Raw genomic sequence first — 22,956 nt, 5'->3', positions numbered from 1 at the left:
TCCTGGATTTGTTCTGGTTTAGTTCTGGATTCGTTCATGTTCAGTCCTGGTTTAGCCCTGGTTTAGTCCTGGTTTATTTCTGGTTTAGTCCTGATTTCATCCTGGTTTAGTCCTGGTTTAATCCTGTACACTTTACCAGTCTGTCCCAGGGCGGCTGTGGCTACAGAAATATCCTATGTGAGTTTTTGTCGTTGCAGTTACCAGGAGGGGAGTGTGTTGTGAGCTCAGACCTGAAGGACCAGATCCAGACCAGGACCCGGATGAGAGGAACCCTGCGCTGGACGCCCCCTACTGCTCAGATCATACTCACTACACACAAACACCACAGGTACACTGCTCCCTACTAGTGCTGTTAAGATACTAAAACATTATCCTGAAACGAAAACAAAATAAGTTAAAATGTTCATAAATTTCATCCTTTACATACAAGGACTGTTTTGCTTCACTCATTTTTAGTCTATCTTCTTCTAGAAAACTCAAAACACTCTGCTCCACCTTGTGACATCATCAGGTGACGATCCAGACATGCTCCAATATTAAGGAATAGACTTAATACTGATTCTGATACTTTCTTTAGACAATAGAATGTGATTTTCAGCGTTGAATGGCAGTACTTTCTGTGTAATCCTTAAGGGTCCAGGTAGGTTCCGTAGTACTAGTACTATGGAACTAATACTAATACTAGTCTATGTGTATGTGCTCTTATACTTGTCCAGATCATTCTAAAGCTTTTTAGAAAAGGTTCATTTCTGTCCTGCGAGTGTGACCTTTTTTGTATCGATACCATCTTAAATGAGTATCTTGTTTCGATACTAGTTTTAGAATGAGTTAGAATCTGATTTTCAATACTTTTGAACCCTATAGAGAACCTGCATTCACATGAACGTTTTTGTTTTGCATTCCAGTATACACGCATCAAGAATCTCGGACTTCCGGTCATTGCGCAATGCATACTGGGAAGGATTTTCCGAAAAAGTGAGCATCAAACCACCATGTTTGTTTTCCCAGTGGGATGTGTCTATTGACAAAGTTGATCTTTTTTAGTCTTTTGAACCATATTGCTTTTGTTTCTGGTTCTGACATTGTCATATTTTAGTTTTGGGATTCAGACATCGTTAATTGTGTGGTTGTTGGATCCTAACAGCGGAAAACGGCTCGAGAAATGTGTTTGCGAACTCCATAGATGCAAAAGGGATTCAGATGTGTGTGACTGTAAACCTCTGTTCAAACTGTTTCTCTTCCCAATGGAATTGAAAAATAGTGAAAGGTGAAGGCGATGGGCAGGATTGATCCATGGGAAGGACCAAAAAGGAAACCTTTGACTGTCTAAATCATCCTGAGTTTGCAGTGAACATTTTGTATGTGGAGCGCCATCAAAGCAAAACCCCGATCCCTCACTCAGCCTTGGTTACGAATTTAAAAAGTCAACTCCAAAGCGAAAGGCACCAGCTGTTCACCAAGAAACAACTTCTACTGCAAAGAGACCAAGACTTAGGCTGCGTTCAGACTGCAGCCTGAAGTGACCCAAATCCGATTTTGAATGAATATGTGCTCCTAAAACTGATACATATCTGATCTTTTGAAATGCAACTTCAGTGTGAACGGCCAAAGCGCATCCATCCACCTACACGTTATCAATGGACGTCGCTGCCGCTGTCCCACAAAACACCACGGCCAAAAACCTCGTCCTTCTCCTTCTCAATCTCCTCCTTAAAACAAGTAAGTTGTACATGTTCTGGCTCTGGTACGAGAGGAACTTTAAAATCTCCAGGTGCTCAATGCTCGTGTCCATGTTTGGACAACTTCCATAAACACAGAGCACGCTCACTGCGGTTGACGTCATCGTGTCTCCAGTGCAGGACACTTTTGGGCCGTTTTACGTTCACACAGCTGATTACATACAAGTCGCATTTAATTGGAAATGTGAACGACCTCGCAAAAACATCGGATTTCACAAAAAAATCGGAATTGAGCATTAAGCCCTGCAGTCTGAACAGTAGCCTTAATGTTGCTGTAAAACCACAAGAACAAGAAAGTGCAGCTCAGTCTGTTTGTCTTCTGTGCTTCTCGCTTAACAAATGGGATCCAGCTTTGATGGCTTTTTTGTCCTTCCTGTGGATCAATACTGCCCATCGCCTGGAAACAGTTTGAACGGAGTTTTGCAGTCACACACATTTGATTCCCTTTTGCATCTATGGAGTTCGCAAACACATTTCTCGAGCCGTTTTCCGCTGTTAGGAGATTCAACAACCACATAATTACAATGTCCGAATCCCAAAACTAAAATATGACAATATCAGAACCAGAAACAAAAGTGATATGGTTCAAAAGACTTGAAAAGATCGACTTTGTCAATAGACACATCCCACTGGGAAAATAAACATGGCGGTTTGATGCTCACTTTTTTGGAAAATCCTTCCCAGTATGAATTGCACAATGACTGGAAGTTGGAGATTCTTGATACGTGTATTCTTGTAACACGGAACTTCAACACACTCACTTCTCACTTAGACGCAAGCAATAAATTGAAGTATGAGGCAAAATTAAACTGCATTTCAGACCCATATTGCATCAACTTCAGCAATCAACTCCTCTCAGTGCACTGGATCATGTTTGAAGACTTTACAAGAGTCTAGACACGTACAAATATCTGACCTGTTTATGACCCCCTAGTGTGGTATCTTTCAACAAAGAAAATATCTTTGATAACTGTAAAAGTAATTGACTTTCTTACATCTTACATTACCTTAGCTAGAGTAAACTGTCAATAGCCCAGCTGTGAACTCGCTTCTATCTGGGTCAAGTCTTTGTCTAATTACCTCCGCCAAGGAGGTTATGTTTTCCGGCGTTTGTCTGTTTGTTTGTTTGTTTGTCTGTTAGCAACATAACTCAAAAAGTTATGGACCGATTTTGATGAAATTTTCAGGATTTGTTGGAAATGTGAAAAGGAAGAACTGATTTCATTTTGGGGGTGATCCGGAAGAAATCCTGGATTCTGGATCACTTTGAAATTTTAGTTAACATTGTGGTAAATGGGGCCAAAAATTTTGTTTCTCAATATCTCGATTAATTATTGACCAAACCCCATGAAATTTGACTCAGGGATGGACAATGGGATCCTCTTTCATATTCCAAATTGAAAGATACGAGACAAATATTTATGGAAAACACAATTAATATGAGGGGGACTGTAGTCCTTGGCGGAGGTCTGCGCTCTCTGAGTGCTTTTCTAGTTATGCACTGTTCTAGGCCCCATCCACACTAGTACGTATCTGAGTTGTTTTCATTGTGGATGCAGTGTTCGTCCACACTAATTCGATGGAAAACAGCTCTATTTGATCCGGCACTAATACGCTGATGTAGGTCTATGTGCCGCAAAGTAATTCACCGCCAAAATGCTAATCCAATCCAATCCACTTTATTTCTATAGCACATTACACAAACAAACAGTTCAAAGTGCTGCACAAATACATAATATAACAACAACAATAAAAAATATGATAAAATAAATGCTTAGATTTAATCATACTAGTCTTAAAATAATAAAACCAGTAAAATAAAATAAGAGCAAAACCTTAGAGCAAAATATTATAGTGTAGAGAGATCTTTGAGGTCAAAATAAGTCTGCTGGGTGCAAAAGCGTTTTATTCTAAGTCAATCAGGAATCATTTTTGTAGTTGTTAGCTTTACCGATACGGCAAAACTTCACTCTGGTTTCTGGAAGTTGTGAATAGCTCTCATAAACTCGTCGTGGTGAATAATTAGGATGTTCTGAGAGCGTAAGGTGTGTGGGGTTAAAACTTTGGAGCACTGCAAACTCTTCTCATTCTCATGCTTTTAAGATGGTAAAATCAAGTACACACATAAATACTATCCATAAGTATTATCGTTATTTTTGTACTTTTCAGACGCAGTGAAGTGGTAGCTGCTCAGAATTTCCTATGTGCAGGATGTGGCACCGAGCTGGAGCCCCGTGAGTAAACGTGATTTACTTTTAAAGAACAGTGTAACATTTACGATGGGAGTTATGCCATCTGCTTGTCTCCAGGGAAATTGATTAGATTGCCCGGAATGTTCCACACTGTTGCTTTAAACATATCTACCTTGTTTTTGTTTTTCAGTTGCAGGTGTTTTAACTTGACTTGCTTGTGTTTTTAGAGATAAGTCTAAATGCCATACTGTGGAATACTATAGAGCGCAACAGTCCCTGGTTCCGGAAGTAAATTTTCCATTAATTTATCCCATAGACTTTTTGAAAAATTGAAATAATAAGAGTTCGCAGAGGCAAACCAGCTTTGTGCTAACTCCGTATCCATGACTCAGTTGTTTTAAGGCCAAAAATAGGGTGACCAGATTTTCAAAATCAAAAACTGGGTCACTCTCGGTCTGGGGTGGTTGGTGGAAAGTTGTGAAACGAGTGCGTAATTAAGGAAAATTGTTATTCACTCAGTGAGTCAGTATATCATATTTATTTTTTGGATTATAAGTCACTCCAAAGTATAAGTCGCAGCAGCCCAAAAATGCGTAATGAAGAAGAAAAAAACATATACAGTATACAGTAAGTCTCAATGGACTATAAGTCGCACTTTTTGGGGGAAATTTATTTTATAAAATCAGAGACCAGGAACCGACATTTCCTATTGAAAGTCAAGTTCTAGTAATAACAAAAGAAGAGAGAACAACAGACTGTTAACGTCACATATGAACAGTTCTTCAGATAAACTATAACATAAACAACAGAACAGAACAAGTTTAACAAACTCTCCATCTCACTCCAAATCACTAAATCCATTCAATTCTTCATCCTCGGTGTCACTTCTGAACAACTCCTTGACCTCCGGAGGTAAACAGAGCGCCACCTCCTCTTCTGTGTCGCTGTCATCAGACTCAGCATCAGTTCCAGTTAGAATTGTTCGGGTCTTTCTGAATCCCGACAAGACGGTTTCGGTGTCACTGAAGTCCAGACTTTGTCCATCCATCCAATGACTTTAGGAAAGTTTCATGGTGCATCCTCCTGGTGTCACAAGTTTCTCGCTCACTCCAAACTTTCTTTCTGCTGCTCGATTCGTTTTCAGCTGCAGATTTCACCACTTTCAGCAGGACAGAGGCTCTTTCTGCAGGAGACATGCACAGTAGAACCAAGTGACAGTGGTACAATAGGAACAGGAGTAGCAGATACTGACACACAAAAAGCCTCTCGTGGCTGTCAGTGTAAAAATGTTAATATATAAGTTGCACCGGAGTATAAGGACTTAGCCTGATTCATCAGCCAGTTTCACTTTGCGGAAACCGTCTGACCTCATGGCGTTAGAATTCGTTCACTCGAGGGTGGCAGGTACTTTTTTTTATTTAACCAATCACTGCTATTTGGTTGTGATGTATGTAATGAGCCACTAACAAGACTAACTGGTATATTAAGCTTTTCCCAAATGCTGTAGGAAGAAGAGAATAACGTCTTTCCCCTTGATAAAATTCACCAAATATTCTCTTTGTTCCAGTTTTAAATCCTCGATCTCGGGAATCATTGCCAACACAGAATGTTTGGCTCGTCACTGATTGGCTGGTGCCCGAACTCGCACTTCTGGGGTTTTTGCGAATCGTCTGGTGTATTTTGATTCCTGACCTATTACTGGAGAGAAATTAAATTGAGTAGAGGCAGTAGGTGGTGCCAGCCTGGCTAATAAGGACCCCCCCCAAACTATGAAAAAAAGTGTGTCCTATAGTCCGAAAACACAGTACAGATTTACATATTTGATACGGTTTGTGGTTAAAGATACATTTCTGAAAGACTGAAACTGACTGATGTTTGTTGACTAAGGAACAAAAACAAAACTAGAAATCAGCTGTGAAGTTTCTGTGACATCACCACTGTATATATGTAAAGCAGTAACATCTCCAAGCAGATGACTCCACAAGAAAAGTTACATAGATCACCTTTAAAATAACATAAACTTATCCATTTGCTTTTTTTCCTCATTCAGGACACATAAAGAAACTGCGCTTTTGTGAATATCTTGGCAGGTCTGTATACTGTGACTGTAGGACTTCACTTGTCCCATTCTTTACATAGATTTTACCAGTCAAAAGCTTGGACACACCATTTCATTCAAAGTTTTCTCCTTTATTTTTAGTACTTTCTAGTTTTTTATACATACAGATGACATCAAAATCCTCAAAGTTGCCACCATTTTCTTTACTACATAACTAGGGTGTCCGGATTTTCAAGATCAAAAAACTGGGACACCCCTGGTTTATGGTGGTTGGTAATAATAAAACTGTACAGCGAGTGCATAATTAATTGTTCTGCTCTTGGCCCAATCATGACGAACATGTGACATGTGAGTGTAGTCACATTTTCTTTCTGTTTTGGTCATTTTTATTTTTAAGCATCCTTTTCTGTGTTTCATCTAAACAAATGACAATTTATACCTCTTTATACTGTTGGGAGGGATCAAATTTGACACCTGGGACATTTCTTGAATAAAACTGGGACAAATCAGTGGGTTTGGATAAGTCTGGGACTTGGGGACACAGGGCTCAAAACTGGGACTGTCCTGGGTAAATAGGGACATCTGGTCACCCTATAGATACAAGCGGCCATAATGAGTTTCCTCCGCTGGGTGGCTGGGTGCTCCCTCAGATAGTCACTCAGTCACACAGGAGGAGCTCGGAGTAGAGCCGCTGCTCCTCCACGTCGAGAGGAGTCAGCTGAGGCTCAAGCATCTGTTCCGGATGCCTCCTGGGCGCCTCCCTCAGGAGGTGTTCCGGGCATGTCCCACTGAAAGGAGGCCCCTGGGAAGACCCAGGACACGCTGGAGGGACTATGTCTCTTGCCTGGGAATGCCTCAGGGTCCTAGAGACCCTGCTTAGACTGTTGCCCCCGTGACCTGGCCCGGGTAAATGGAAGAAAATGGATGGATGGACAGAGGGTCACCCTATAAATAATCCCATATATCTTGCCTGATATATTTGATGTCGTCTGTGTGTATCTAAAATGTAGAAAGTAGTAAAAAATAATGAAGATAAAATGAGAATTAGGAAGTGTGTCCATACTTTGACTGGTTGCCAGTGGTGGAAGAAATACTCCAATTTGATACTCAAGTAAAATTGCAGATACTGGAGCAAAGAAATAATCAAGTAAAGGTAAAAGTATCACGTGAAATGAGTAAAAAGTAACAATACTGAAATCTAATCATCCTTCAAATGGAGGGATTTTGAGACATAAAAACATTTAAAATAAAATCCTCAACAGATCGAAACAAATCATTTTAAAAAATATACTTTTGTCTTGTACTTGTCAGTCTTGTTAAAAAAAATGTTGTGGAGTAAAAAGTTTAGACACCTGTTTCCTTATAACACCTTGTGTATCGCTGAGATATTTTTATTTCTTATTTTCTATTACATTTTGACTTGTACATATACATTTATATCACTATGCTTTATTTGACACCTGTCTTTTCATATTTTTCTTATTTAGAATATTGTATTATATGTATATTTTTTACACTTTGTTATATTATATTGTGACGTGTGAGCTATACCGTGTCCAAGTTATTTCCCTTGTGGATCAATAATATTTGTGTAAGTCTAAATGTAGAGAAGCATCCACTTTTCATTGTTTTTAAGTCAAGTACAGATACCTGCAGTGAGTGATTAATTACAGTACTTTTACTACTACTACTTTTACTTTGTTACCTTCTATATCACTGATGTTCTGCTGGTATCTTCAGGTATTTTTGTGCCTGCTGCCACACTGGAGCTGAAGCTGCGATCCCTGCCAGAGTTCTGTCCTCGTGGGATTTTAACAGGTCAGATATGAAACAGTTTTACTTTACATTTATTCAATTACAAGTGGTTTTATAGCTCAAAAATACCTAGAAAAAAAGACAGTAAGCGGGATCGCCTCTCTGCAGATCTGACCTGTAACTTGGTCTGGTTTGGTCTCCATGAAGATAGAAAGGTTTAATCCCATACTGTGAAACATTCAAGTCAAAGCAAAAACATCTCCACAGAGAAAGTTACACAATGCACCTTTAACATTTTGCTAAAAATGTTAATTAATTTGTCCCACTTTTGCAATATTTTAGGTTTCAAATTTTACATCCTGGTTGGAAATCATGATATCACTGTAGCGAATTCCATAACTTTTACCTAGCAACCATAAATGAGTCGAAATTCCACTAAAGTACACAGAAATTATGAAAATATAAGAAAACACCTTTATTTTGTTGAAATAAGGTTTAAAATTTCAGAAAAGCGTGTTGAGTAAATTTAAATTGTGCCAAACTGTGCAGTATTATCCCACCAAATTAAGTCAAAATGAGGGAATCATCAAAACCTGTTATACGCACTTTAACCTGCAGGTGGCGGTGTTTCTCATAAAAGAATAAATCAGTATTACAGTTGTTATCAGTAAAAGTCATATTTGATTTGAACATCATATCTGGGGGCAGTTATATCATGTTTGTGAAATAAAAAATCTTCCTTTACAGTCCGTTCATTAGTCACATCTTTAGGGTTGAATAATGGCTCCACTTTCTGAAACTACAAGGATTGTGATGTTGTAATGTCTTGTTAATCTGCAGGTATCCGGTCAGTGACTTCTCCAAGAATCTTCTGGACTGTGTTTGGTCTGAGCCGGTGTTGGACCTGTCCTTAGTCCCAGCGCACAGAGCCGCCAGAGAACTGCGCAGGTTTATGGTGAGTGCACACAAATGGACTTTAAGGTACACTTTACTGTCCCTGCAGGGGAAATGTGTCCTCTGCATTTGACCCATCCCAGTGTCTCTGGATTAAACCTGTGCTGGACTTTTCCAGAACGGCCATCCAGTGCAGTCAGCCGTACTAACAGCAGAGGGCGCTAATATGATAATGTGCCCTTGTCAAGCATAAATTGCAGGGCTGTTTTTTGGTCCCAGTCTGTCCCTGCAGTACTTGACCCGTCCTTCAGTGTCTCTGGGTTAAACCTGCATTTGACCCATCCTTCAGTGTCTTCAGATTAAGTCAAGATCTCCAGATCTTGAGCTAGTCTTGGTCAGGACTACTTAAACTGGAGGATTTGACCCATTGTGCATGTTTTGGGTTGATGGAAAGCGGACGCAGAGGAAACTCACCCAGACACAGTCAGAACATGCAAACTACCATCTCTTTTCATAAAAACAAACTCCAGACTGCCAGTTTTTTGCTTGTTTTCAACAACTTTCTATAAAAAATAATTTATACTACATACAAACGTGAGCCAACAGGAAGGTCCAAGTCTCTGGATCTGCTCTTTTGTTATTAACAGTTGGACAGCAGCAGTTTTGAACAAAAGCGGCCATTTTGAATCATAAAGCTGAGATAAATGCAACTGTATAAAACTTATAAAGTATATACAAATATATTATTTTAAACTTTCATATACTTTCTTTCATGTTCTGTTTTTAAAGCTTTTTAGCATGTTATAACTGTTTCCTTCTCATTTACCCTCTCAAAGTTGTATTTGGAGTGATGCATTTTTGAGTCATCTTTATTCTCCTCTATTCAAGAAATGTTCACCACCACAGGTACAAGCCCACTGTGCTGTACTCACTTTATTCCCCAATTTGATTTACTTAATCAGTGATAAGTGTAGGATTTGGCAGAGCACCTTTAACCTGACTCACACCAGACTTGATGTGTGTCACTCTGAATTGAGTTCTACATGATCCATCTGGAAGAGCTCTCTCTGAAAGCATTTAGAAAAAAGTCAGACTTGCAGCAAAATGCCTCGAGCTGATTGAGCAAATCACCTCAAAGTCTCCACCCACCAATTTCTTTTAGCCAATCACCGCAAACCTGTCAAAATGATGTAACCAACTTGAGCCAGATAAAACAAAAACAGGTGTCATGCTGGAAAGGTGAGATGTCCATACGATAATTCTCCCGTTTTTGCAATTGCACATTAAGGGTGTTAGAAGCCACTGTCACTGTCGCCGACATGTTTGTTCTGCTCAGTGTAGGCCGTAGACTGTATATATAATATATATACAGTCTATGGTGTAGACCTGGAGCTTGGGGTTGTCGTCATGTTGTCTGAAACTCCTCCTTCTGCCACAGAAGCCCTGTGATTGGGCCGACCACTGCTCAGGTCCAATTTAAACTGTACAGCGGGAGCACCTCAAGATGGATTCTCCAGATTTTTGTGAAAAAAGAATCCATCTTGCTGCACAAGCTTAGCGTCCCATAGTCATTTTGGTATAAATGAGCGAAAAATCTGCAGTTCACTCGCATGATGTGTAGCTATCCATTACAGGGGCCAGCAGCGTGTAGCGCTTTGTTGTGATGACTTCTTTCTTTTATTTATTTGTTTTAGATCAATATTACGATTTAAAATGTTGAAATACAACATAATGATCCATGGGTGTCACATATTATAACTATAGCAGACACAAGCACAGTGTGTCTTCTTTAATAAGTGATGGCAGACAAAGAGTTAAAACAAGTGCAACTAACAGTCTCAGTCTATCCACTTTATTTATATAGCACATTTTATAAACCTTATAACCTAATAAAAGACATTAAAGCATGAATAAAACAATAAATAAAATGTGTTTAAAGTCTGCGTGACACTAAACTGTATTGTGTATTTCAGGAGCTGCAGGGTCAGTTGGTGGGACTGAGAAAGCTGCTGAGAAGATGCAGATATTCTGAAAGGTAAAGGGACACTGTCAAAATGAACACCACAAAGACTTTGGCACAAACTGGAGGCGAAAAAAAATCAAACTCTAACAGGAAAGTTCCATAATGCACCTTTAAAATGACACTGAAATCTTTGTTCAGTTGATTCTCTTCTTCTTCTAGTGGAGTTTTACGGCAGCGGGCATCCTAACTGGTGCATTTGAAGACACCTACTGCTTTTACAGTTCTCAGTGCACATTATGCGCAGTGATAAGTGTGAAGTAAAGCCATGTCCATTTAATGTTCTTCTTATTCTCTCAACAAAACAGTTATAAAATACTCACACCCAGTTCTAAGCCCCAGCCATCAATTTTCTACCCTAACTTCTCCTTCAGCGTGTCTTCCAAATGGTCCCCTGTGATATTTCAACCATCCACAATCCTCCGTGCTGCATCCAGGATCATGACCACAGGGTTGGATGTTTGCTGCACCTCTGATATACAACTGACAATGAAAGCAATGAACACCATATTTTTTATCCACACACAAACATTTTTGAACAGGCCCATCTTCTTCCCTTTTCTTCACTCGTTCCACAGCCTCTGCATATGAAAGCTTTTTTCCTCTCTCAAACGGTTTGCTTTAACTTCCAGATTTTTCCGTGGACACTCATTAGATCCAGCACGATGTTTCCCAGAACAATGTGCACACAAGGGGTCCATGTCGACGAACTCACATTCTTCATCCACACGTCTGTCACTTCCACATCTTGCACAACTTTTAACACCCGCACTAGGGATGTCTTGATCACATTTTTTTGCCCCCGAGTCCGAGTCCTTTGATTTTGAGTATATGCCTATACCGAGTCCCGATCCGATACTTCTATAAAACATTATGAAATGAACTAAGAGCAAATAATAAGATCCAGGATGTGTGGAGGGATCAGACTGTATTGATTTCAAAGTGTAGTATTTGGGCTGAATTTAGTGTGAAAAATCAAATGTCCAAAACTTTTATTTTATTAACTTTTCTAACCATTCACCATCATTGCTGAAAATCTTGACTTTTACCACAGTCTGGTCTTGGAATGTGTAACTTAGTTTAGTTAATGAACTGGACAAAACAGGAACCAGACCAGAATCAGATCAGACCAGAGACTCGACTCTGCACAATCGACACTGTATATTTGATATTATATGTTTGCATGTGCATTACATTTGAAACATTTAGGCTCGTCTATGAAATCCAAATAATACAAAATCTTACCAATTAAAAACGAGATGACAGAAACCCCACAGCCTTACTCCCTCGGGCCGCCCCCACTCCCCGCACCGCCACCACATCCACAAACCCACAGTGGAGTAAAACTTTGGTCCCACCGCTCAATAGACACTCCACACCGCTGGACGGACCCTCTCCTCCGCCAAAAGCGCCAGCTCCACTGCTCAACATGCGCACATGCAGCAGCAGGCGCTGGGACAGACAGTCACACTAATTGGACGTCCCTGAGCAAATCCCACGCCTCAGTTAAAAAAAAAATTTTAACTGTTGTGTGCTGCGTGTCCTGTGTGCACTATGTGTGATATACATATACTATTTATCCGATACCTGATCGGAACATAACGTCCTAGTCTGGATCGAGTCCACAGTCAGGTGATCGGCGCCGATTTCCGATCACGTGATCGGATCGGGACAACCCTAACCCGTACACACTGTGGCCACATGATCACACTCCTGACAGGAGAAACACCTGAAAGAGCCCGATTGAAAGGGCCTCACTCTGTAAGACACATTATCCAGGAACACGCGCTCTGGTAATTCCCCCTCAAATCTGTCTGTCAAAGCTGTCTTCTGTCGTCTCTGAATCTGTTGAGTCTCCAGGCATCGCGAACACCAGAAATCTTCAAATTCACTTGCTTCCACACAGGTAGGACACCACTGATCGTTCTTTTGTTCCCACTAAGACAAAAACAACGGACCAGTGCATCCATACCTCAATTTTTAATGCTCTATCTCTTTGCTTCTTTGTATATATTCTATAATGACCATTCCACCTCTAGTCACTCGAACTGAACCAACTTCTCACCACTTTCACACAAACTTTCCTATGTCGTGAGGATTGCTAAAAACCCCATCTTTTTTGATGAAGACAGTCATACCAACAAGGAATGATTCTTCCGTATCCGTTTGACTAGATTCTCTCAATAAACTTTTCTTTTTCCTCTTCTTTTTATTTTCCATTTGTTTACGAATTGTAACATTGTTTTCAGATTCACACACAGTCTCCATGCTCCTCGATATTTCGCCTTCTCAGAAGATTTCCATTAGTTCTCGCTCAGCTCCCAGTTGATTCTATGTTGTTTCCTCAGGGTTTTGAAGGAGTTTGAGGTACTTCCTGGTCACCTGACTCAGCAGCCTCCTCTCGTCTCAATGGCTGATCTTCTCCGAGTGAAAAAAGGTTCCCTCATGTCCCAGGCCAAAGCTGTGAGGCACTCTGCTCACCAACATGTACTGCACTGTCCACACTGCAGGGGGCGCCATGTCTTCAATCCTTAATTCACTCGAATAATCCACTTTAGAGTGCTTTGGCTACTGTCTAGAACCCACACCTCACAGCAACAAGTTTCTGGGTTCGAGTCACCCAGGTCTTTGTGTGTGGAGTTTGCATGTTCTACTTGTGTCTGGCTGGGTTTCCTCCATCCACCCGAAACACGCACCATAGGTCACATCCTCCAGCTAAAGTCCTGATCAAGACTAGACCAAGATCTGGAGATGGTCCCACTGCTCTTGACACATTTAACTCAGAGACACTGAAGGGCGCCTCAAATGTATAGGACACATACACGGGGACAAGAAAGTGGGTTTAATTGTGTCAAATGTTGTTTGGTTTAGCTGTACGTTTGACTGAAAGTTTTTCATTCTGCACTCTTCTCTCTCATTTAATGTCTCTCTCTTTCTTTTTTAATTTTATGATGATTATTTATGTTATGATTTGTTTGTATTGTGATTTTAATGTATTTCTTATTCTGTAAAGCACTTTGAATGACTTTACAAATAAACTTCCCTTGCCACAGCTAATGTAATACCAATTATTCACTTATTACATTCAAAATGGGCTAAAATTATTATGTTATTGGAGATTATTACATTAAAGGTTCCTACAGTGTCTCCATGGTAACCGCTGTAATCCTTCGACACACATGCAGTACACTCCCATGTTAGAAATGCAGTGTGACCAGATCTTCAAAATTCCAGACTGGGACACACCTGGGTCTGGATGGTTTGGATGGTTGGTATAATTAAAACAGTAAAAAGAGCACGTAACATTGTGTGTCCTCGACTCACTTGTGATCAGTGTAATCTGAAGGACTTCTGTCTTTTTGCCTTATGGTCATTTTAAGTTAACTTTTTCTGTATTTTGGCTAAACAAATTCAATATATTCCCACTTTACGTTGGCGGGCAGCAGACTGGTCATAAATATGGACACCGGGGACATTTCTTGTGTAAAACTGAGATAAATCACTGGTTTTGTATAAATCTGCTGGGACACAGGAAACAGGGCTCAAAACTGGGACTGTCTCTTGTACATAAAGACATCTGGTTTAATCCTGTTTTAGTCGTGGTTGAGATCTCAGTTGGTTCACAGATTTCAGATGGCGCTGTCTGCCTCCACTTATGGTAAATACTGATGCTATATTTTACAACTCTACAATGAATTTAAGATTTTGAGACAAAAGAAAACACATAAAACACATTGATTTCAGAATGTATTTGTGATTGAAAAGTTCCAGTGTAAAGATGGTGCTGTTTGTCTTCATCATTATATAACCAGTGTTCCTCATTCTGTGGCCCTGAGCAACTTTTACAATTCTGATTCAAGTCGACACAAAACACAGTTCCACAGAAACACAGAGCACACACACCATCACTGCTCCAATCTGACATGACATTTAGAGCACACACTTACATACACTTACTTTACATGCTTTACACTTACTTTACATACTTTACAAATACATTGGAAATGAAAGTTGAAATAAAGTTAGTGAAAGCAGCGTCTAAAGTTAAATATGTAGAGATTAGAAAATATATAGTAAAAGTAGGAATTAGTAATAGTAGTAGTATTTATAATATTTTTGTAATTCTAGTTTTAGAATAATTTAGTATCTTTTTTTATTCCCTCATGAAGAGACTTTTATCTGAATAGTTAAAAATACAAGACGCAAATTTGATCCCAAACTGTGGAGAACAAAGCTGCTATTTGAGATTAAGGAAATGTGCAGTGGTTTCAGTAATATTAACCCAGATCCCAGTGTAGAGAGGCTGAGTGAACTTGGTCTGGACTCTGTGGAGGAGGCTCATGGTACTTCCAGAGACGCTGTAAAATGCCAAAACCCCTGCACTGTGGTTCAGGTAAACCCCGATTCTGGACCCGACCGGACCTGAGACCTGGGACTGGACTTTGTTAAAACGAAATGAATAACTGTTATATTTACACTCCAAGGCCCAGGATTTATCATCGTATCCAAATGTACAGTCTCCTTTCCTCTGAATATCTCTGTATGAAACTGCTATAAGAGTACATTTCCCGCTCCACTCCACCTCCCAGTAACAGCGACCCGTCAGACTCTCTCTGCTCAGGACCTGACACACATTGAATCTGTCTGGATGATCTGGATATCTCTGGGGTTTACTTATAACTGTTACTCTTCTGTTTCCATCAGACAGAGACAGGAGGGTGTGAGCTGTGTTTGGGTCCAGAGTGATTTCTGTAGAATATTGTAAGAAGTCGTCTCTGGAGCTGGGTTCAGCTGGTGGCAGTAAAACCTCGACTGGACTCAGAGTAAGCTGGAGTGTGTCTCTGAGCTTGGACACAGCTCTGGTCACTTCCTCAAAGTAGCTCAGGTCTCCTCTGTGAATGGTGTCTGGCTCTATGCCCTGTGTGTGTGGGGACAGTGAAGCGTAGATCTGTATAAACTGGTTATGATCCTGGGTGAGGGCCAGTGTGTCCAGCTCAGAGAGGCTCCTCTTCAGCCCCCTCACGTCCTGCTGCGTTGGTCCTGGAGCTCTTGGACTCGGCTCAGTTGGGTCTGCTCCTGGGAGCGGATCTGCTGCTCCACTTCAGAGCGTCTTTTCTTCAGGAGAAGGGCCATCTGTGTGAAGCTGTCCCCGCTGTGCTGCACTGCTGTCTGGGCAGAGTGTCTGATGTCCTGGGCCTCCTGTTGGAGCCTCTTCAGGTCTGTCTCTTTGTGCTGGAGGCTCTGGAGCAGCAGGGCCCTCCTGGCCGGCAGCTCTGCCTGCCTCTGAGCCCTCTCTGAGGCAGAGGTCACTATGTCATGACCCTCATGTTGGTCCACACACAAGGAGCAGAGCAGCTGCTGGTTACTGCGGCAGAATAGTTCCATCAGTCTGTGGTGTTCAGAGCAGATGTTTTCCTGGAGCGTGTGAGACGGCTCCACCAGTTGATGTTTCTTAAGCGCTGCAGCTTCATGATGAGGCTGTAGGTGGCGCTCACAGTAAGAGGCCACACACTGCAGACAGGACTGGACAGCTCTCAGCTTCCTCCCAGTGCACACATCACAGGACACTTCCTGAGGTCCGGCATAGCAGTGGGCAGCAGGGGGCGCTGTCTTCTTCATCTGCTCTACTACAGCTGCTAACATGATGTTTTTAACCAGGACAGGCCTGGGGCTGAAGCTGAGGCGACATTCAGGACAGCTGTAGAGCTGCTTGTCGTCCTCTTGGTCCCAGTGCTGTTGGACACAGTTCCTGCAGTAGCTGTGTCCACAGGGAATAGTCACAGGATCCTTCAGTAGATCCAAACACACGGAGCAGGAAAAGGCTTCTTGGTCGAGTGTTTTCTGCGCCATCTCTCCTGGATCACAAAAACTTGGACTTTGACACAAACAAAACTTCAGAATGGAGTGAGAGGTGTGGGAGGAGCCACACCCACAGCTCTGTGTAGATGTGAGGAGGAAGTGGCAGCTCTTAAAGACACACACACGTTTTATCAGAGTTGAAATGAGAGTGTGTGACAGTTTACAGTCACAGACACAGGGTCATTGGGCACAAGTCAAACTCTCCAAAAGAGAATCAAAGAGGAACACAGTGTAAAGGATCAGTGTAGTGCCACAGTGCTTTGGTGTGAGGAGACAGGATTTCTAAACGTATCAACAAACATCATCTTCATCAGGCTCTTTCTAGAAGGACATGTGTGTTTATTGGTTCTGTCCTGGTTTAGTCTCAGTCTAGACCAGTTGGGCTTTGAACTGGTGTAAATCTGTTCAGTCCTGTTTTAGACAGCTTTAGTAAGCTTTGCCTTCTTTAATATTATTTTTAGTGCAATGTCTCCCTCTTGTGGTTATTTTGGGTCAGTTTTTTATATTTACAGAGGGGGGAAAATGCTATTTTTTTCTTATATAACACTATTACCTCCAAAACAACATGCCTGAAGAGGTTCTAGATGTCATCCATGCATGTTTTAATAATTTAGTGATCTCTCCATTGTTTTGGGGTGAATCTACCATTTTGAAAAGAATCCAAGGTCACACTGGACTATGAACAGAACACACAACACATCTAAATGTGTTGTGTGTTCTGTTCATAGTCCAGACAAGTGTAATAGTGCGTCTTTAAGATCTCACTCACTTTTGATGTGTCTTGCATGTGGCTCTAATGTTCATCTTGTGCACCTAACAGTCTGTGGGACACTTCACTATATTAGGCCTGTCCCCAGAACACATTTGGGAGACGATATATCGCAAAAGAAAAATACTGCGATAAACGATAATGCTCAAACCACTTTATTCCACTGACACAATAAGAGGAAAGTGAGACAATCCTAGTGACGCATTTTGAAAGAGACGTGATCATTAAAAAGCCTGAGCTGCAACAAATACACAACAGAATGGAGCAAGAATTCTCCAGAAAAGTCACTTCTTCAAACTTTGACACCTCAAAAATACTCCAAATCTCCCACTTTTACACAGAAAATGTACCCACAATAAATACTGACACCCAAAATATATTGTTCCAGCTCATCAATGGTGGAAGAGAACTAAGTAAAAGTAGTAAAATACTCTACTTAAGTACAAATGTTACATATCTGTACTTTACTTAAGCACATTGAAAACTTTTACTTCACTACATTTGAAACCAGATATAGGTACTTTTAATTTATTTATTTTTTCATTATTTTTTTATTAAGACCTGCTGAAAAGCCTGAGTTTTTATTTATTTATTTATTTATTTATTTATTACTATTTTATAAATCAAAATCATTGTTTGATCAAACAAAAATATACAAATAAAAACAGAGAGAAAACAAAGAATTCAGTTGTTTCAGTTTGATAAACTTCAGGACAAAATCACTACATTTGAAGTGTTATTAGTTATTACTGTTACTTAAGTAGATATTTTCACGTGATACTTTTACTGCAGTATTCTTTTGCTACTTTTACTACTACTACTACAACTACTACTACAACTACCACTACAACTACTACTTCAACCTCTAGTACAACTATTACTATTACTACTACCACCAGCACCACCACCACTACTACTACTACTACTACTACTACTACTACTACTACTACTACTACTACTACTACTACTACTACTACTACTACTACTGCTGCTGCTGCTGCTGCTGCTGCTACTACTATTACTACTACAACTACTACTTCTATACTACAACTTCAGCTAGTACTATACTACTGTTACTACTTCAACCACTACTACAACTCTACTACTACAACAACAACTACTACTACTTCACTACTACTACTACTACTACTACTACTACTACTACTACTCTACTTCAACCATTACTACTACTGCTACTACTTCAACCACTACTACGGCTGGTACTACTTCAACCACCAACACTACTACTACTACTTCAACTACTTCAACTACTTCAACTACTACTACTACTACTACTGCTATTACTTCATTACTTCAACCATTACGACTACTGCTACTACTTCAACCACTACTACGGCTGGTACTACTTCAACCACCAACACTACTACTACTACTTCAACTACTTCAACTACTACTACTACTACTACTGCTATTACTTCAACCATTACTACTACTGCTACTACTTCAACCACTACTACGGCTGGTACTACTTCAACCACCAACATACTACTACTACAATACCTAAACTACTAACTACTACTACTACTACTTCAACTACTACTACTACTACTACTACTGCTACTACTACTACTACTACTACTACTACTTCAACCACTACTACCACTACTACTACTTCAACCACCACTACTACTACTACTACTATTACTACTACTTCAACCTCTACTACTACTAGTGTTACTACTACTACCACCACCACTACTACTACTACTACTACTACTACTACTACTACTACTACTAACTACTACTACTACTTCAACCTCTTCTACTACTATTATTATTAATACCACCACCACTACTACTACTACTATTACTACTTCAACCTCTTCTACTACTACTACTATTATTACTATCACCACTACTACTACTACTACTTACTACTACTACTACTACTACTACTACTTGTGTTTCATTTTAAATCCCTGATATTTAAAGCTGCACTATGTCACTTTTCTGTTGGAGTATTTGCCACCTGCTTGTCTCCATGGACATGTTGTTGTTGCCAGGAATGTTCCGCAGTGTGGCATTAAAGCGATCTATCTTGCTCTCATTCAATTCGAGGTGTTTTTAATTGCTTTGCTAAAAATGCATTCTTACTGTAACCGGGCTCGCCTCTCCATAAATCTGACCTGTCACTTGGCCTGGTGGTGTTACCCGCTCCTTTAATGCCATTACAGTGGAACATTCCAGGCAAAGCAAAATCATCTCCATGGAGACGAGAAGAAAAGTTCCATGGTGCACTTGTCGTTGTCCGATCTGCTCCGAGTGAAAAAAGGTTCCGTCATGTCCCAGGCCAAAGCTGTGAGGCACTTCGCTCACCAACATGTACTGCACTGTCCACGCTGCAGGGGGCGCCATGTCTTCATTCACTCTCATCCACTTTAGAGCGCTTTGTGTGTGGAGTTTGCATGTTCTACCTGTGTCTGGCTGGGTTTCCTCCATCCACCCGAAACACGCACCATAGGTCACATCCCAGCTAAGTCCTGACCAGACTAACCAAGATCTGGAGATGGTCCCACTGCTCCTGACAGCTTTAACCCAGAAACACTGAAGGACGGGTCAAATGCAGAGGACACATACATGGGACAAGAAAGTGGGTTTAATAGATGCATCAAGAAATTTGGACTTCTGGTCATCGCGCAATTCATACTGGGAAGGATTTTCCCAAAAAGTGCGCATCAAACCTCCATGTTTGTTTTCCCAGTGAGATTCGTCTATTGTCAAAGTCGATCTTTTCAAGTCTTTTGAACCATATCGCTTTTGTTTCTGGTTCTGATATCGTCATATTTTAGTTTTGGAATTCAGACATCGTAATTGTGTGGTTGTTGAATGTCCTAACAACGGAAAACAGCTCGAGAAATTTGTTTGTGAACTCTGTAAATGCAAAAATGAATCAGATCTGTGTGATTGCAAACCTCTGTTCAAACTGTTTCCCTTCCCAACGGAACTGAAATTAGTGAAATTGAAGGCGATGGGCAGGATTGATCCACAGGAAGGACAAAAAAGGAAACCTTGGACTGCCTAAATCATCCCGAGTTTCCAGCGAACATTTTGTATGTGGAGCGCATCAGTCATTTGGTTTCACAGATTTCAGATGGTGCCCCCTGCCTCCACTTGTGGTAAATACTGGTGCTATATTTTACAACTCCACAATGAATTTGAGATTTTGAGACAGAAAAAAACACATGAAACAGATTGATTTCAGAATGTATTTGTGATTGAAAAGTTCCAGTGTAAAGATGGTGCTGTTTGTCTTCATCATATAATAACCAGTGTTCTCATTCTGTGGCCTGAACAACTTTTACAATTTGATTCAAGTCGACACAAAACACAGTTCCATGTACACACAGAAACACAGAGCACACACACCATCACTGCTCCAGTCTGACATGACATTTACACACACTTACATACACTTACTTTACATGAGGAACAACACTAGGAGTTTAAATCAAATTTGTTCAAAACCGTGTCTGATGTCAAATGTGTAAAGATTAGACAATATATGAGAGTACTAGTAGTAGTAGTAGTAGTAGTAGTAGTAGAAAGAGTATTTCTGATATACTCGAAGAGCATTATAAAACATTTTTGGCACTATGATTTTTGTTGTGTTTCTGTATTTCTTCAGTGATAATTCTTGTTCATTAGAGTCTTGCTTTAATTCTAGTTTTAGAATTTTGTATCTTTTTTTATTCCCTCATGAAGAGACTTTTATCTGAATAGTTGAAAATACAAGACGCAAATTTGATCCCAAACTCTCAGCTCAACTCAAACAAAGCTGCTATTTCAGTTTGTGGAAATGTACAGTGGCGCCAGTATGATAAAACCAGATTCCAGTGTAGAGAGGCTGAGTGAACTTGGTCTGGACTCTGTGGAGGAGGCTCATGGTTCTTTCAGAGACGCTGTAAAACACCAAAACCCCTGCACTGTGGTCCAGGTAAACCCCGATTCTGGACCCGACTGGACCTGAGACCTGAGACTGGCGTTGTTAAACCAAAATGAATAACTGTTAGATTACACTCCAAGCCCAGGATTTATCATTGTATCCAAATATACATTCATTAGAGCCTCCTTTCCTTCTGAATATCTCTGTATGAAGCTGCTATACGAGCAAACCCCCACTCCACTCCACCTCCAGTACAGCGACCGTCAGACTCTCTCTGCTCAGGCTGACACAACCACTGAATCTGTCTGGATGATCTGGAAACTCTGTTCTTTACTCATAACTTACTCTTCTGTTTCCATCAGACAGAGACAGTTGTGGAAGTGTTTGGGTCAGAGTGATTTCTGTAGAATTTGTAAGAAGTCCTCTCTGGACGGGTTCAGCTGGTGCCAGTAAAACCTGACTGGACTCAGAGTGAGCTGGAGGTGTCTCTGAGCTTGGACACAGCTGGTCACTTCCTCAAAGTAGCTCCAGTCCCCTGTGTGTGGTCCAGTGCTGTTGGACACAGTTCCGCAGTAGCTGTGTCCACAGGAAGAGTCCAGGATCCTTCAGTAGATCCAAACACACGGAGCAGAAAAGGCTCTTGGTCGAGTGTTTCTGCGCCATCTCTCCTGGATCAACAACCTTACAGTTTACACAAACGAACTTCAGAGTGGAGTAGAGGTGTGGAGGAGACACACACATGTTTTATCAAGTTTAAATGAGAGTGTGAAGTTAATCACAGACACAGGGTCATTGGGCACAAGTCAAACTCTCCAAAGAGAATCAAAGAGAACACCAGTGTAAAGGATCAGTTAGTGCACATGCTTTGATGTGAGGAGGCAGGATTCTAAACGTATCACAAACATCATTCATCAACGCTCTTTCTAGAAGGACATGTGTGTTTATTGGTTTAGTCCTGGTTTAGTCTCAGTCTAGACCAGTTGGGCTTTGAACTGGTTTAGACTGATTCAGTCCTGGTTTAAACAGCTTTAGGCAGTTTTGCCTATGTTAGTATTATTTTTAGTGCAACATCTCCCTCTTGTGGTTATTTTGGGTCAGTGCTTTTATATTTACATAGGGGATATAATGCAAAATCGATTGTTTTGGATCTTTCTACCTTTTTTATAACACTGTGACCTTTATTTAAGGTCTCACTCACTTTTGATGTGTCTTGCATGTGACTCTAATGTTCATCTTGTGCACCTAACAGTCTGTGGGACACTTCACTATATTAGGCCTGTCCCCAGAACACATTTGGAAGGACGATATATCGCAAAAGAGGAATACTGCGATAAACGATAATACTCAAATAACTTTATGCCACTGACACATAAGAAGAAAGCGAGACAATCCTAGTGACGCAAGGCCTGAGCTGCAACAAATACACAACAGGATGGAGCAAGAATTCTCCAGAGAATTCACCTCTTCAAATTTTGATACCTCAAAAATACTTCAAATCTCCCACTTTTACAAAGGAAATGTACACACGATAAATACTGACACCCAAAATATATTGTCCCAGCTCATCACTGGTGGAAGGGAGCAAAGGAAAAGTAGTAAAGTACTGTACTTAAGTATAAATGATAGGTATCTGTACTTTACTTAAGTACATTGAAAAGTGTATACTTTTTACTTTTACTTCATTACATTTGAGAGCAGATATCTCTACTTTTTACTCCACAAGTATTTTTTTTTATAATTTTTTATTAAGACCTGCTGAAAAGGC

The 22,956-nt window shown here is 40.5% G+C and overlaps 1 protein-coding gene and 1 pseudogene across 2 annotated transcripts in view; one reads left to right on the top strand and one right to left on the bottom strand.

The window, feature by feature from the left end:
* Nucleotides 1-13,681, top strand: part of rubcnl (rubicon like autophagy enhancer) — a 27,913-nt gene extending 14,232 nt beyond the window's left edge. The window contains exons 10-16 of one of the 2 annotated variants that reach the window (XM_055154113.1): nt 198-328; nt 3,909-3,973; nt 5,982-6,021; nt 7,731-7,808; nt 8,586-8,700; nt 10,613-10,674; nt 13,008-13,681. In XM_055154113.1, the coding sequence (XP_055010088.1) occupies nt 198-328; nt 3,909-3,973; nt 5,982-6,021; nt 7,731-7,808; nt 8,586-8,700; nt 10,613-10,674; nt 13,008-13,194 (678 nt within the window). In that variant the 3' untranslated portion in view covers nt 13,195-13,681. The remainder of the gene's footprint in view (nt 1-197; nt 329-3,908; nt 3,974-5,981; nt 6,022-7,730; nt 7,809-8,585; nt 8,701-10,612; nt 10,675-13,007) is intronic. The other variant, XM_020931678.2, reaches the window with a different exon arrangement.
* Nucleotides 13,682-14,697: 1,016 nt separating this feature from the next.
* On the bottom strand, nt 14,698-16,546 carry LOC129409002 (tripartite motif-containing protein 16-like; annotated as a pseudogene).
* Nucleotides 16,547-22,956: the final 6,410 nt, after the last annotated feature.

This window comes from Boleophthalmus pectinirostris, unplaced genomic scaffold, assembly GCF_026225935.1.
Source record: "Boleophthalmus pectinirostris isolate CB_2022bp ecotype Guang Dong unplaced genomic scaffold, ASM2622593v1 HiC_scaffold_1, whole genome shotgun sequence".
NCBI classification, from domain to species: domain Eukaryota; kingdom Metazoa; phylum Chordata; class Actinopteri; order Gobiiformes; family Gobiidae; genus Boleophthalmus; species Boleophthalmus pectinirostris.
This window is presented reverse-complemented; position numbering and strand designations above follow the sequence as displayed.